This window comes from Coregonus clupeaformis, chromosome 12 (genome assembly GCF_020615455.1).
Source record: "Coregonus clupeaformis isolate EN_2021a chromosome 12, ASM2061545v1, whole genome shotgun sequence".
NCBI lineage: Eukaryota > Metazoa > Chordata > Actinopteri > Salmoniformes > Salmonidae > Coregonus > Coregonus clupeaformis.
The window spans coordinates 20,164,213-20,181,694 of NC_059203.1; the positions used below are offsets into that span (position 1 = coordinate 20,164,213).

General features: G+C 42.6%; 1 protein-coding gene across 1 annotated transcript in view; it reads left to right on the plus strand.

The window, feature by feature from the left end:
- Positions 1-16,200, plus strand: part of LOC121577947 (SWI/SNF-related matrix-associated actin-dependent regulator of chromatin subfamily D member 1) — a 34,790-nt gene extending 18,590 nt beyond the window's left edge. The window contains exons 7-12 of the mRNA XM_045223728.1: positions 3,958-4,119; positions 4,835-4,932; positions 10,211-10,346; positions 11,402-11,524; positions 13,873-13,974; positions 14,456-16,200. Coding sequence (XP_045079663.1) covers positions 3,958-4,119; positions 4,835-4,932; positions 10,211-10,346; positions 11,402-11,524; positions 13,873-13,974; positions 14,456-14,509 — 675 coding nt within the window. The 3' untranslated portion in view covers positions 14,510-16,200. The remainder of the gene's footprint in view (positions 1-3,957; positions 4,120-4,834; positions 4,933-10,210; positions 10,347-11,401; positions 11,525-13,872; positions 13,975-14,455) is intronic.
- The last annotated feature ends 1,282 nt before the right edge of the window (positions 16,201-17,482 follow it).

Below are 17,482 nucleotides of genomic sequence, written 5' to 3' on the forward strand. Positions count from 1 at the left end.
CTAGCTGTCACTAAAGGTAATGTTTTAACTATTTGGTTGTAATATCAGCACGTCCTCTGTAGCTCAGCTGGTAGAGCACGGCGCTTGTAACGCCAAGGTAGTGGGTTCGATCCCCGGGACCACCCATACACAAAAATTTATGCACGCATGACTGTAAGTCGCTTTGGATAAAAGCGTCTGCTAAATGGCGTATTAAAGAGCGTAGTCAGAGCGGCCAGTGGCCGTTGTACCCTTCTCCCTGAGTGCTGTGCGCTCCGAATCACCTCTCACTCACATGGCTCCCCATCACGTGTTCGGGTCTTTCTCACAAGCTACAAGTGAAGACAGACACATCGGGGGACGCAACTGCACGTGTCCTTATCATATTCCGAGGTGCATATTGAAGATATTGGAAGAACTGTCCACATTTACTTTTCGTCAGCCAACAAGATGAGTCGGCCTGACGAACAGCAAAAGCACTAGCCTATGTCAATCTACTATCTCTCATTGTATTCTGTGCAATAAATAAATATTCCAAACATAGTCTGGGACAGTTGTGGGATGCGATAGATCCCAAATTTAATGCAACCACTAGCATCCCCCCCAAAAAATGTGCGCAATGTGGCTGACGCAACAGATCAGAACGTTTAGCTTAACATTTTGATCAACTATTAGGCTGTTTCTTCACATTATAAGTGCAGCAATGCACACATGGTAGTAGGCTATAAGCGGAAATGTTCCATTAGCGGAAAACACAATTTATCAAAAGTGACCGCAAATGCAATTATGCATGTAATGCTTTTAGTGTAAAGGTACATTTTTATGGTGAACATTATCTTCCCCAAACTTGAAACTCACACGCTGCTTATGTATGCCAGTTAGGCAATACACCCCTTGTAAACCGCGATCAATAATAGACAGTACTGTGCAGCCGTCTTCATCGACCTGGACAAGGCTTTCGACTCTGTCAACCACCGCATTCTTATTGGCAGACTAAATAGCCTTGGTTTCTCAAATGACTGCCTCGCCTGGTTCACCAACTACTTCTCAGATAGAGTTCAATGTGTCAAATCGGAGGGCCTGTTGTCTGGACCTATGGCAGTCTCTATGGGGGTGCCACAGGGTTCAATTCTTGGGCCGACTCTTTTCTCTGTGCATATCAATGATGTCGCTCTTGCTGCTGGTGACTCTCAGATCCACCTCTACGCAGACGACACCATTTTGTATACATCTGGCCCTTCATTGGACACTGTGTTAATAAACCTCCAAACGAGCTTCAATGCCATACAACACTCCTTCAGTAGCCTCCAACTGCTCTTAAACACTAGTAAAACTAAATGCATGCTCTTCAATCGAACGCTGCTGGTACCCGCCCACCCGACTAGAATCACCACTCTCGACGGGTCTGACCTAGATAGAGTATGTGGACAACTACAAATACCTAGGTGTCTGGTTAGACTGTAAACTCTCCTTCCAGACTCACATTAAGAATCTCCAATCCAAAGTTAAATCTAGAATCGGCTTCCTATTTCGCAACAAAGCCTCCTTCACTCATGCTGCCAAACATGCCCTCGTAAAACTGACTATCCTACCGATCCTTGACTTCGGCGATGTCATTTACAAAATAGCCTCCAACACTCTACTCAGCAAATTGGATGTAGTCTATCACAGTGCCATCCGTTTTGTCTCCAAAGCCCCATACACTACCCACCACTGTGACCTGTACGCTCTTGTTGGCTGGTCCTCACTACATGTTCGTCGTCAAACCCAATGGCTCCAGGCCATCTATAAATCACTGCTAGGCAAATCCCCGCCTTATCTTAGCTCATTGGTCACCATAGCAGCACCCACCCGTAGTCTGCGCTCCAGCAGGTATATCTCACTGGTCATTCCCAAAGCCAACACCTCCTTTGGCTGCCATTCCTTCCAGTTCTCTGCTGCCAATGACTGGAACGAATTGCAAAAATCTCTGAAGCTGGAGACTCTTATCTCCCTCACTGACTTTAAGCATCAGTTGTCAGAGCACCTTACCGATCACTGCACCTGTACACAGCCCATCTGTAATTAGCCCACCCAACTACCTCATCCCTATATTGTTATTTATTTTGCTCTTTTGCACCCCAGTATCTCTATTTGCACATAATCTCTTGCACATCTAGCATTCCAGTGTTAATACTAATTGTAATTATTTTGCACTATAGCCTATTTATTGCCTTACCTCCATAACTTGCTACATTTGCACACACTGTATATATATTTTCTGTTGTATTTTTTTTGACTGTTTTTTTACCCCATATGTAACTCTGTGTTGTTGTTGTTTTTATCGCACTGCTTTGCTTTATCTTGGCCAGGTCGCAGTTGTAAATGAGAACTTGTTCTCAACTGGCTTACCTGGTTAAATAAAGGTTAAATAAAAAATAAAATTAAATAAAAAATTAAATAAAAAGTGGATTAATGTGCTTAATTTTAAGAAGTTATTTGGCCACTTTAGTTGTGATACAAACCTTATTAAAACATATAGGCCTATGGGCTGTGCTGCATGAGGTGTGCGACTATGATTAGAAAAAGTTGCCAAAAAAAAAAGGCATTGTTAAGATGGGCATCATTCACAAGTGATAATATATCATTCACAAGTGATAGGCTAATATTGTCACCTATCAGGCTGTTCTTGATTTCATCTTGTCTTTACATATATTATTTAGTGTATGTTAAATTTGTTTTGATTTAGAATGGACGATTATCATGCACCTGTATCGAAACAGGGGTAGTGGGAAAAAATACATGTCGATGCACTTAAATAGCGAATGGAGGACGCTTTTCCCGTGGTTTATTTTCATGCCAGCCAGGTAGGCTATACTCCTGTTGTAAATATAAGCAATGTGCTTAATATTAGGAAAGTTGAGAAATAAATATAGTAGGCCTAGCCTATAGAAAGCTGATCCTCCTCTTTTTACATCACTCTGTTTTCTCGCGCAATTGCGTAGACTATTGAAATGTTGCTTAACATGAGCTCATGGGCTCTCATGAAGTGTTTGATTAGATTTTCGATTGCATTTGCATTGATGTCAGAGTGATTAGAGGGACAATAGAGTGCTGAGTACCAGGCAGTTAGCAAGTTTGGTAGGCTACTAATGACCATCAGCAGCATCAGAGCTTGGAGAAGCCTAATTACCGTGACTAAACGGTCACGTGGAATTTGACTGCCTTCAGTGACTCGTGACCGCCGGTGTGGCGGTAATACGGTCACCGCAACATCCCTAGTCATCACCACTATAGATGGTATCTAGTTTATCTCCTGAAAGGTAGCTTGTTAACTAGCCATATTGACGTGATCTGTTATTAGCTAGCTAGCCAATTTGACGTGGTCCATCAATCAATGTAGCCTATCATGTCTGCCAGAAGCAATTGCGGTTGAACGCTCTTAAAAACAACGTTGAAAAAGGGGATAATGTTGTAAGCTAGGTATGTTGGTTGGAGAAAAGTGCATTACTTGCCAACAGTAGGCTAGCCAACATGGGCATATGTGCCCTTCTGCTGCTTGACAGGCAGAGCCCACAAAGGATGGAACATTTACCTAAACCACTTGTCGGGTAGAGTACACTTTTTTATTTCATATCACTCAAATATCCAATTAATGGTGGCCAATATTGAGAGAGATCCTCACGTATTGTGTCTGTAAATTACACGATCAATTGATGTTTACTGATCGTGGAAAGTATGCAGTTACTTGCTGTTATAACTCTGAGCTAAATGTGAGCAGTTGTTTTGCATGGAATAATTGGACATTTGTAGTTCTATGCTCTTCACCTTAATGTGAGGTTTTATTGATGACGACCAGGCGTATGAACCAGGCGTTTGTGACTGCTGCACCTTTCTCAACATCTCTCCCAAATACATGCTTGTCTTTTGCGTCTTCAGTTTGATGGTGTAATGTCACAGCTAATTTCACTTCTCCCTCCCCTCCCCTCCCCTCCCCAGCCCCCTCAGTTCAAGCTGGACCCTCGCCTGGCCCGTATGTTGGGGATCCACACCCAGACCAGGCCGGTCATCATCCAGGCCCTCTGGCAGTACGTTAAGACCCACAAGCTGCAGGACCCCCACGAGAGAGAGTTCATCAACTGTGACAAGTACCTGCAGCAGGTCAGAGTTCATCAACTGTGACAAGTACCTGCAGCAGGTCAGAGTTCATCAACTGTGACATGTACCTGAGGCAGGTCAGAGTTCATCAACTGTGACAAGTACCTACAGCAGGTCAGAGTTCATCAACTGTGACAAGTACCTGCAGCAGGTCAGAGTTCATCAACTGTGACAAGTACCTGCAGCAGGTCAGAGTTCATCAACTGTGACAAGTACCTGCGGCAGGTCAGAGTTCATCAACTGTGACAAGTACCTGCAGCAGGTCAGAGTTCATCAACTGTGACATGTACCTGAGGCAGGTCAGAGTTCATCAACTGTGACATGTACCTACAGCAGGTCAGAGTTCATCAACTGTGACAAGTACCTGCAGCAGGTCAGAGAGTAGCAAGTCTCTATGTTCACAGCTGGTTGGAAGATATAAGCCTTTCTTAGGGAGAGTAGAACCAGTGTCTTTTCCCCACTTTTGTATCTGTAATGTTGAGGCTTTGTTATATAACCTGATGGACAGTATGTAAGTAATGGGATTTGCCATTTCATGATCTTTATGGTTATGGTAAATGGCCCTGTTATGTTGTCCTTAGCCTAAACACACTGTAGACCTCCGACATATGATCCTTATTAACTGTCCATAGCTGAAACTTACAAAGCACAATATTGAATCCTTGCATGTCCAGTTCTTGAGTAAATGAATAAAGTTCTGTTTTTATCTATGTTCTAGATCTTTGAGACCCAGCGTATGAAGTTCTCTGAGATCCCACAGCGTCTACATGCTCTCCTGATGCCTCCAGAACCCATCATTATTAACCATGTCATCAGGTAGGGCTAACCTCTGACCATCATTATTAACCATGTCATCAGGTAGGACTAACCTCTGACCATCATTATTAACCATGTCATCAGGTAGGACTAACCTCTGACCATCATTATTAACCATGTCATCAGGTAGGGCTAACCTCTGACCATCATTATTAACCATGTCATCAGGTAGGACTAACCTCTGACCATCATTATTAACCATGTCATCAGGTAGGACTAACCTCTGACCATCATTATTAACCATGTCATCAGGTAGGGCTAACCTCTGACCATCATTATTAACCATGTCATCAGGTAGGACTAACCCTAACCTCTGACCATCATTATTAACCATGTCATCAGGTAGGACTAACCTCTGACCATCATTATTAACCATGGCATCAGGTAGGACTAACCTCTGACCATCATTATTAACCATGTCATCAGGTAGGACTAACCTCTGACCATCATTATTAACCATGTCATCAGATAGGACTAACCTCTGACCATCATTATTAACCATGTCATCAGGTAGGACTAACCTCTGACCATCATTATTAACCATGTCATCAGGTAGGACTAACCTCTGACCATCATTATTAACCATGGCATCAGGTAGGACTAACCTCTGACCATCATTATTAACCATGTCATCAGGTAGGACTAACCTCTGACCATCATTATTAACCATGTCATCAGGTAGGACTAACCTCTGACCATCATTATTAACCATGTCATCAGGTAGGGCTAACCTCTGACCATCATTATTAACCATGTCATCAGATAGGACTAACCCTAACCTCTGACCATCATTATTAACCATGTCATCAGGTAGGACTAACCTCTGACCATCATTATTAACCATGTCATCAGGTAGGACTAACCTCTGACCATCATTATTAACCATGTCATCAGGTAGGACTAACCTCTGACCATCATTATTAACCATGTCGGCTAACCTCTGACCATCATTATTAACCATGTCATCAGGTAGGACTAACCTCTGACCATCATTATTAACCATGTCATCAGGTAGGACTAACCCTAACCTCTGACCATCATTATTAACCATGTCATCAGATAGGACTAACCTCTGACCATCATTATTAACCATGTCATCAGGTAGGACTAACCTCTGACCATCATTATTAACCATGTCATCAGGTAGGACTAACCTCTGACCATCATTATTAACCATGTCATCAGGTAGGACTAACCTCTGACCATCATTATTAACCATGTCATCAGGTAGGGCTAACCTCTGACCATCATTATTAACCATGTCATCAGATAGGACTAACCCTAACCTCTGACCATCATTATTAACCATGTCATCAGGTAGGACTAACCTCTGACCATCATTATTAACCATGTCATCAGGTAGGACTAACCTCTGACCATCATTATTAACCATGGCATCAGGTAGGACTAACCTCTGACCATCATTATTAACCATGTCATCAGGTAGGACTAACCTCTGACCATCATTATTAACCATGTCATCAGGTAGGGCTAACCTCTGACCATCATTATTAACCATGTCATCAGGTAGGGCTAACCTCTGACCATCATTATTAACCATGTCATCAGATAGGACTAACCCTAACCTCTGACCATCATTATTAACCATGTCATCAGGTAGGACTAACCTCTGACCATCATTATTAACCATGTCATCAGGTAGGACTAGCCTCTGACCATCATTATTAACCATGGCATCAGATAGGACTAACCTCTGACCATCATTATTAACCATGTCATCAGGTAGGACTAACCTCTGACCATCATTATTAACCATGTCATCAGGTAGGGCTAACCTCTGACCATCATTATTAACCATGTCATCAGGTAGGGCTAACCTCTGACCATCATTATTAACCATGTCATCAGGTAGGGCTAACCTCTGACCATCATTATTAACCATGTCATCAGGTAGGGCTAACCTCTGACCATCATTATTAACCATGTCATCAGGTAGGACTAACCTCTGACCATCATTATTAACCATGTCATCAGGTAGGACTAACCTCTGACCATCATTATTAACCATGTCATCAGGTAGGGCTAACCTCTGACCATCATTATTAACCATGTCATCAGGTAGGACTAACCTCTGACCATCATTATTAACCATGTCATCAGGTAGGGCTAACCTCTGACCATCATTATTAACCATGTCATCAGGTAGGACTAACCTCTGACCATCATTATTAACCATGTCATCAGATAGGACTAACCCTAACCTCTGACCATCATTATTAACCATGTCATCAGGTAGGACTAACCTCTGACCATCATTATTAACCATGGCATCAGGTAGGACTAACCTCTGACCATCATTATTAACCATGGCATCAGGTAGGACTAACCTCTGACCATCATTATTAACCATGTCATCAGGTAGGACTAACCTCTGACCATCATTATTAACCATGTCATCAGGTAGGACTAACCTCTGACCATCATTATTAACCATGTCATCAGGTAGGGCTAACCTCTGACCATCATTATTAACCATGTCATCAGGTAGGACTAACCTCTGACCATCATTATTAACCATGTCATCAGGTAGGGCTAACCTCTGACCATCATTATTAACCATGTCATCAGGTAGGACTAACCCTAACCTCTGACCATCATTATTAACCATGTCATCAGGTAGGGCTAACCTCTGACCATCATTATTAACCATGTCATCAGGTAGGGCTAACCTCTGACCATCATTATTAACCATGTCATCAGGTAGGGCTAACCTCTGACCATCATTATTAACCATGTCATCAGGTAGGGCTAACCTCTGACCATCATTATTAACCATGTCATCAGGTAGGACTAACCTCTGACCATCATTATTAACCATGTTATCAGGTAGGACTAACCTCTGACCATCATTATTAACCATGTCATCAGGTAGGGCTAACCTCTGACCATCATTATTAACCATGTCATCAGGTAGGACTAACCTCTGACCATCATTATTAACCATGTCATCAGGTAGGGCTAACCTCTGACCATCATTATTAACCATGGCATCAGGTAGGACTAACCTCTGACCATCATTATTAACCATGTCATCAGGTAGGACTAACCTCTGACCATCATTATTAACCATGTCATCAGGTAGGACTAACCTCTGACCATCATTATTAACCATGTCATCAGGTAGGGCTAACCTCTGACCATCATTATTAACCATGTCATCAGGTAGGACTAACCTCTGACCATCATTATTAACCATGTCATCAGGTAGGGCTAACCTCTGACCATCATTATTAACCATGTCATCAGGTAGGAAACCTAACCTCTGACCATCATTATTAACCATGTCATCAGGTAGGGCTAACCTCTGACCATCATTATTAACCATGTCATCAGGTAGGACTAACCTCTGACCATCATTATTAACCATGTCATCAGGTAGGGCTAACCTCTGACCATCATTATTAACCATGTCATCAGGTAGGGCTAACCTCTGACCATCATTATTAACCATGTCATCAGGTAGGGCTAACCTCTGACCATCATTATTAACCATGTCATCAGGTAGGACTAACCTCTGACCATCATTATTAACCATGTCATCAGGTAGGGCTAACCTCTGACCATCATTATTAACCATGTCATCAGGTAGGACTAACCTCTGACCATCATTATTAACCATGTCATCAGATAGGACTAACCCTAACCTCTGACCATCATTATTAACCATGTCATCAGGTAGGACTAACCTCTGACCATCATTATTAACCATGGCATCAGGTAGGACTAACCTCTGACCATCATTATTAACCATGGCATCAGGTAGGACTAACCTCTGACCATCATTATTAACCATGTCATCAGGTAGGACTAACCTCTGACCATCATTATTAACCATGTCATCAGGTAGGACTAACCTCTGACCATCATTATTAACCATGTCATCAGGTAGGGCTAACCTCTGACCATCATTATTAACCATGTCATCAGGTAGGACTAACCTCTGACCATCATTATTAACCATGTCATCAGGTAGGGCTAACCTCTGACCATCATTATTAACCATGTCATCAGGTAGGACTAACCCTAACCTCTGACCATCATTATTAACCATGTCATCAGGTAGGGCTAACCTCTGACCATCATTATTAACCATGTCATCAGGTAGGACTAACCTCTGACCATCATTATTAACCATGTCATCAGGTAGGACTAACCTCTGACCATCATTATTAACCATGTCATCAGGTAGGACTAACCTCTGACCATCATTATTAACCATGTCATCAGGTAGGGCTAACCTCTGACCATCATTATTAACCATGTCATCAGATAGGACTAACACTAACCTCCAGCAACAACACCTCACTGTCCTCACCACTAGGGTCAACACCTCACTGTCCTCACCACTAGGGTCAACACCTCACTGTCCTCACCACTAGGGTCAACACCTCACTGTCCTCACCACTAGGGTCAACACCTCACTGTCCTCACCACTAGGGTCAACACCTCACTGTCCTCACCACTAGGGTCAACACCTCACTGTCCTCACCACTAGGGTCAACACCTCACTGTCCTCACCACTAGGGTCAACACCTCACTGTCCTCACCACTAGGGTCAACACCTCACTGTCCTCACCACTAGGGTCAACACCTCACTGTCCTCACCACTAGGGTCAACACCTCACTGTCCTCACCACTAGGGTCAACACCTCACTGTCCTCACCACTAGGGCCAACACCTCACTGTCCTCACCACTAGGGTCAACACCTCACTGTCCTCACCACTAGGGTCAACACCTCACTGTCCTCACCACTAGGGTCAACACCTCACTGTCCTCACCACTAGGGTCAACACCTCACTGTCCTCACCACTAGGGTCAACACCTCACTGTCCTCACCACTAGGGTCAACACCTCACTGTCCTCACCACTAGGGTCAACACCTCAGTATGTCCTCACCACTAGGGTCAAAACCTCAGTATGTCCTCGTCACTAGGGTCAACACCTCAGTATGTCCTCGTCACTAGGGTCAACACCTCAGTATGTCCTCGCCACTAGGGTCAACACCTCAGTATGTCATCACTAAGGTCCAGAGTTTTCCCGTGGTCAGGAAGAACTCCTGGCCCTTTTTTATAACTTAATGCTCAGATGATCAGATCTCACAATGCCTACAAAAGTGTTCAAATGTCTCAGGAACCACGTTAATATGATCTAAAACTCTGCTGAGATGTGTGCGGCGTGACTGCAAGAAAATACAATCTGGAACGAACCCATAGTGTAAGATATTCGGCATGATCTAACTTCTCGCTGTCTCTACAGTGTGGATCCCAACGACCAAAAGAAGACTGCCTGCTATGACATCGATGTGGAGGTGGACGACACCCTAAAGACCCAGATGAACTCCTTCCTCCTGTCCACCACCAGCCAGCAGGACATAGCTGGCCTGGACAACAAGGTATGTATGGTGCTCGTGCTGTAGTTGAAGTTTACAGTGGTCCGTTAATTATCAAGGGACTGAATCTAGCCTACAACCTCTTATACATTTACATTTTAGTCATTTAGCAGACGCTCTTATCCAGAGCGACTTACAGGAGCAATTAGGGTTAAGTGCCTTGCTCAAGGGCACATCGACAGATTTTTCACCTAGTCGGCTCAGGGATTAGAACCAGCGACCTTTCGGTTACTGGCACAACGCTCTTAACCGCTAAGCTACCTGCCGCCCACTTATGGTGAGATTTTCTGAGGCTGTGTTGCTGAGGCAATAAACAGCTGTTTTTCCGCACTCCTTTTGTCTCTCCTATTGTACAGCCCATCGTCAGAACGCTGGAGGAGTGAGAAATAGAGGCGACATAAAAAAATAAAAAAATTGCATTCCTTTGATTGATACTAAATACAGTCAGCAGGAACTGGGAGCAGACAGGAACCGACTGTACAGAGAAACTCACTGAACCTGAAATAAAGGGACAAATAGGCAGCCCTCCTCCCTCTCCAGCAGCAGTACACCTACTTCAAGTTCAGACTGTTAATACAGACAGAGAACAAGACCCCACAGGAAGGACTCTGAGACACACACACACACACACACACACACCCTGTCAGTAGCATTGGCTGCAGGTCTTATCCCTGTAATTGTAGAGAGGTCATAGCTAAGGTCAGAGAGACCTCGACAAGCTGCTGTGACAAAGGCCAATTAAACACAACAGAGATGAGACAGAATGATCTACTCTACTGAAGGAGCTATAGTGAACATATTCTACTACAGGGACTACAGGTGATGTTTAGCCGGCTGGCTAAATCTGGTACATCTTACTGAACTATTGATCCATTTGCATTGTTGTCTGGTCTAATAAACCTAACTAAACAAAGTAACTCTTAATCCATCTTGGTTTGGACGTCCATCTTGCTGTTTCTTCCCCTTCAGATCCATCAGACCATTAGATCCATTAGACAATACAGTGTATTTAGATGTTGAGCTAGGATTGACCCTCCATCTCTCTTCCTCCCCTGTAGATCCATGAGACCATAGAGACGATCAACCAGCTGAAGACCCAGAGAGAGTTCATGTTGAGCTTCGCCAGAGACCCCCAGGGCTTCATCAACGACTGGCTGCAGTCACAGTGCCGGGACCTCAAGGTAAACACACAGGAAAACACCACTATGGGGCATAGTGCTGCATGTGGGTCATAGTTCAGTAGGGAGGAAACGGGGAATGAAACAGGGAGGTACTTCAGGGCTTTATCAATGACTGGCTGTATTTGTATTTATTATGGATCCCCATTAGTTCCTGCCAAGGCAGCAGCTACTCTTCCTGGGGTTTATTATGGATCCCCATTAGTTCCTGCCAAGGAAGCAGCTACTCTTCCTGGGGTTTATTATGGATCCCCATTAGTTTCTGCCAAGGCAGCAGCTACTCTTCCTGAGGTCCAGCAAAATTAAGGCAGTTATATACAATGAAAAACATTACATGACGGACAGATTTCACAACACATGAAGTGGTCCTCTGTAGCTCAACTGGTAGAGCACGGCGCTTGTAACGCCAAGGTAGTGGGTTCGATCCCCGGGACCACCCATACACAAAAATGTATGCACGCATGACTGTAAGTCGCTTTGGATAAAAGCGTCTGCTAAATGGCATATTATATATATATTATTATATGTTCCCTCAGGCCCCTACTCTACTACTACATATCTACAATAGAAAATCCATGTGTACAGTGCGTATGTTATTGTCTGTGTGGTCCTGTGTGTGTCTCTTCACAGTCCTCACTGTTCCATTTTTATCTGTTTTTTTACATCAAATTTTACTGCTTGCATCAGTTACCTGATGCGGAATAGAGTTCCATGTAGTCATGGCTCTATGTAGTACTGTGCGCCTCCTATAGTCTGTTCTGGACTTGGGGACTGTGAAGAAACCTCTGGTGGCATGTCTTGTGGGGTAATGCATGGGTGTCCGAGCTGTGTGCTAGTAGTTTAAACAGACAGCTCGTTGCATTTAAAGATGTCAATACTTATCACAAATACAAGCAGTGATAATCTGTCCTCTACTTTGAGCCATGAGAGATTGCCATGCATATTATTAATGTTAGCTCTCCGTGTACATTTAAGGGCCAGTCGTACTGCCCTGTTCTGGGCCAATTGTAATTTTCCTAAGTCCCTCTTTGTGGCACCTGACCACACGACTGAACGGAAGGCCAGGTGCTACAAAACTAGGGCCTGTAGGACCTGCCTTATTGATAGTGCTGTTAAGAAGGTAGAGCTGCACTTTATTATGGACAGACCTCTCCCCATGCTAGCTACTGTTGTATCAACCTGTTTTGACCATGACAGTTTACAATCCAGGGTTACTCCAAGCTATTTAGTCACCTCAACTTGCTCAATTTCTACATTATTCATCACAAGATTTAGTTCAGGTTTAAGGTTTAGTGTATGATTTGTCCCAAATGCAATGCTTTTAGTTTTTGAAATATTTAGGACTAACTTTAATTGGCTGTGGTCACAATTCAGGGGCCGCAGGGTAAACTAACAGGAACACCACTATGGGGCATAGTTCAGTAGGGAGAAAACGGGAAACAGGGAGGTACCCCAATCACTGGCTGCAGTCACAGAGCAGGGACCTCAAGGTCAACTATGAACTAAATTTAAGAGAACTGGTGCTGAGGATTGATTCTAGTTCAGATAAGAAATGAGAGGCCCCCATGTGTGGGGAGCAGCAATATTATATTTTCTTTACCCTAAGGTAAACAAACACACTGGGAAACCACAGCTCTGTAGTCCTGTTCAGTTACTGATTACCCTTTACATAATATCTGGGTCGTGTTCATTAAGAAGAAAATACATTGAAATTAAGTGAAACAGGGAGATACTACTTGAAATTGTGTCCATTTAAATACAGATTTGTTGTTTTCTTTTGCAAAACATTTTGATGTGTGTCTTGCTGAACGTGATCCTCTCCTTGTGTTGTCATGGACTTGGTTAGGCATTAGCTAGCTGCCATGGACGTATGTTAGCCATAAGCACTAGCTAGCTGCCATGGACGTAGGTTAGCCATTAGCACTAGCTAGCTGCCATGGAAGTGTGTTAGCCATTAACACTAGCTAGCTGCCATGGATGTAGGTTAGCCATTAGCACTAGCTAGTTACATGGACAAAGGTTAGCCATTAGCACTAGCTAGCTGCTATGGACGTAGGTTAGTCAATTAGCACCAGCTAGCTGCCATGGAAGTACGTTAGCCATTAGCACTAGCTAGCTGCCATGGACGTAGGTTAGCCATTAGCACTAGCTAGCTGCCATGGACGTATGTTAGCCATTAGCACTAGCTAGCTGCCATGGACATAGGTTCCATGTGTAGTGTTTGTTCAGCTGATTCTTGGACAAGGACCAAACCCCAGACTGACTGGACTGTCAATGACAACCAAAGGCTTTATTAAAGGAAGTATTACTAAAAGTTGTATGTTTCTAATGTATATGATTATTTTTTACAGACTATGACTGATGTGGTTGCGAACCCAGAAGAGGAGAGGAGAGCAGAGTTCTATTTCCAACCCTGGGCCCAGGAGGCAGTGTGTCGTTACTTCTACTCCAAGGTAACCTCCTCACCTCCCACCATTCTGTGTGTGTGTGTACCGTGGTGTGTGTGTGTGTGTGTGTGTACCGTGGTGTGTGTGTGTGTGTGTGTGTACCGTGGTGTGTGTGTGTGTGTGTGTGTACCGTGGTGTGTGTGTGTAAGGTGGGGGGGGGGGGTGTTTCGCTACACCTACGCCAAGGGAAAGCCCTCTCTCTTCTGCCATTCATTCTCCATGAGGGTCGTCATCGCTGAATCACCAAGTGTTTTTTCTGCCATACTAAATACTTGAAAACACAATCTCTGAACATGATTTTCAGTTGTACTTTATTTTACAGTACTGGTATTTGCCTGATGTTAACCTGGTATTCCTTTCACTTATAGCAAATGCTGTAATCCCTTCTAAAGTGCTCTATGAAATTGAATTTCCATTTATGAAATTAATATAGTTAATTATCTGCATTTTAATCTCTTAATTTTTTTATTTTTTGTATGTATTTCAGGTCCAGCAGAGAAGGCAGGAGCTGGAACAAGCCCTGGGAATCAGAAACACTTAGAGATGATGATGATGTCGAAGAAAAACAGGCCAACAGAGGAACAAGAGTGGCCATTCTCTCTGGGAGGAGGAAGAGAAGTGTGGGACATTCATAAATACGCCCTTGATTTTTTTAGGAAAACGTAGATAAACATCTTAGATATAGATCTCCTTTACTGCTGGTGGTAACTATAGGATATCTTTTTGAAAGTCACCTAGCAGGCTGTTATGGTTATGTATCAATGTTTGATTTATATTTGTCCCGCTAAAAGATCTTTTGACTTATTTTCTCTCAATGGTCTATCTCTATGCCTTACCTCGATGCATTCCCTTGTTGTGCTGAACTCTCTCACAAATCGCCAATCTTGAATCTATATTCAGGCCTAAGGTTGAAATGACCCCCAACTAAGTTTTGATGCTACTCCACAACAACTAATATTGGGTATTTTAACTTCAATTAAAGTCGTAACATTTGGCCATTGTGAAAAAGCGTTGGGTTAATTTTAAATGCTTTGACTGTCTCGAACCCGCTCTGAGTCCAAACTAACTCATAACTGATCAGGTGATAACCTACACGCACTACCATTCTGGCTTTGGTCTGGAATCGATATTCGGTGTTTGTTTGGTATTGATAGGGTTGTGAGTATTCAGTGGTCTTTTATTGCCGTGCTAGCTATCCGTTTCTTACCAAGATTATTTGAAATGGTTCAAGAGTATTCTAGAATTCTTGTTGTAGAATATTCTACTTTTAGAATGTTGTGTGCTTCAAAAATTCTCCCCTGAACACTTCAAAGCATGATGTCGGGCAGGCTTCACGATATTGTGAAGATTCAGTCTGTTGGTTTAGTTCATTATTTAAGGGGCCATTTCATTTGAAACTATTTTTGTGGAGCTTTGTTTTTTTGTTAATTATCTTTTTTTTATGTTTCGAAAGTATGAATTATATTAAGGCGTGTCTTGTTAGAAGTAAAAAATATTAAGGAAGTAGTGTTAGTAGTAATTACCTCAAGTCTATATAGTTTTGTCAAATTGAGCAGAACAACCTGATGATTGATGTGAAGGAAAAATGTATGTTTTAAAGGGCAGACCATCATTTTGACTCACTGTCTAATACTCCTATCGTTTTCCCAAGACGTTCCCCTTCGAGTGATCTCAATGGTTTAATCCAGAACATTGTCTATAACCTAGCAGCAAGTTGCAGTTGCTTGTTGATCCTGTGTGGAACAACATTCAAGGTTCTATTGTTGGGTTAAGATGAATTCCTCTGGGTTTTCCTCTTTGTTAGTGTGCAGAAGCCATCGGCACCGAAGGAAGAGAAGCGTAGAGCTGGGTTCACTAGTAGATGTGACATATTTAAGAATTTCATCTTTTTTGATAGTATGATAGAAAGCTTACGCCTGTTGTGTTGCGGTTTAGATGTGATGACATGTAAAGGATGTATGAAGCTTTATGGTTGGGCTCAATTTGGTATCAGTTCAGTAGTCAAGTGAAATAAAGTGCCATTTATTTTCAATTGATTTGTTTTTCCTAAATGTAATTGTAATTTCAATCCGTGTTCTAATTGTCCTGAATTGCCCCCAAGCCTGTAAAGGATGATACTGACGACTGATTGAAATCTTCAGACCTAAATTGTATTTTTCTCTTGTGGACCAAACCTATTTTTTCCTGTATGTTTTAATCCTATGCTATAATAAAGGATATCTTCAATGATAACTTCTCGGTTGTGAATGAATGATTTAAAGTTTGTAATGTTTTCTACCAATTGATGCACAAACTGTCTTTCCATTAAATATGTTAGCTGTCTAGTGCTCAGCATCACAGTATAGTTCTGGGGTTCTTATGAACACCACACACACACCGGTCTATAAACACCTGTCACACACACAGTGAAGAGGCTACTCCGGGATGCTGACCACCTAGGCAGAGTTGCAAAGAAAAAGCCATATCTCAGACTGGCCAATAAAAATAAAAGATTAAGATGGGCAGTCTGACAAATGGCTTTTTCTTTGCAACTCTGCCTAGAAGGTCAGCATCCCGGAGTCGCCTCTTCACTGTTGACGTTGAGACTGGTGTTTTGCGGATACTATTTAATGAAGCTGCCAGTTGAGGACCTGTGAGGCGTCTGTTTCTCAAACTAGACACACTAATGTATTTGTCCTCTTGCTCAGTTGTGCACCGGGGCCTCCCACTCCTCTTTCTATTCTGGTTAGAGCCAGTTTGCGCTGTTCTGTGAAGGGAGCAGTACACAGCGTTGTACGAGATCTTCAGTTTCTTGGCAATTTCTCGCATGGAATACCCTTCATTTCTCAGAACAAGAATAGACTGACGAGTTTCAGAAGAAAGTTATTTGTTTCTGGCCATTTTGATCCTGTAATCGAACCCACAATTGCTGATGCTCCAGATACTCAACTAGTCTCAAGAAGGCCAGTTGTATTGCTTCTTTAATCAGCCTTTTAAAATGATAAACTTGGATTAGCAAACACAACGTGCCATTGGAACACAGGACTGATGGTTGCTGATAATGGGCCTATGTAGATATTCCATTAAAGAATCAGCCATTTCCAGCTACAATAGCCATTTACAACATTAACAATGTCTACACTGTATTTCTGATCAATTTAATGTTATTTTAATGGACAAAAAAATTGCTTTTCTTTCGAAAACAAGGACATTTCTAAGTGACCCCAAACTTTGAACGGTAGTGTATATATACATTTCCCATTTAAAAAAATATATTTCCCTTTATTACTTTCCAACCCCACCACCCCTTCCCTAATTGGAGTAAACTAGTGAACAACAACGCTTAGGCCTCTACTTCCAGCTTATACATACTATATACATTTTATGAACACAGTCAATTTTACCAAAAAATCTATTTTGTTTGTTTTTACTCCTGAACTTCCTCTACCCTCAACCTCTCCGATCATTTTCATGATGTCCATCCGGTTTGCTTCTATATGCCATATCTTTCTAACTGTGTTCTTTCACAAAAGCT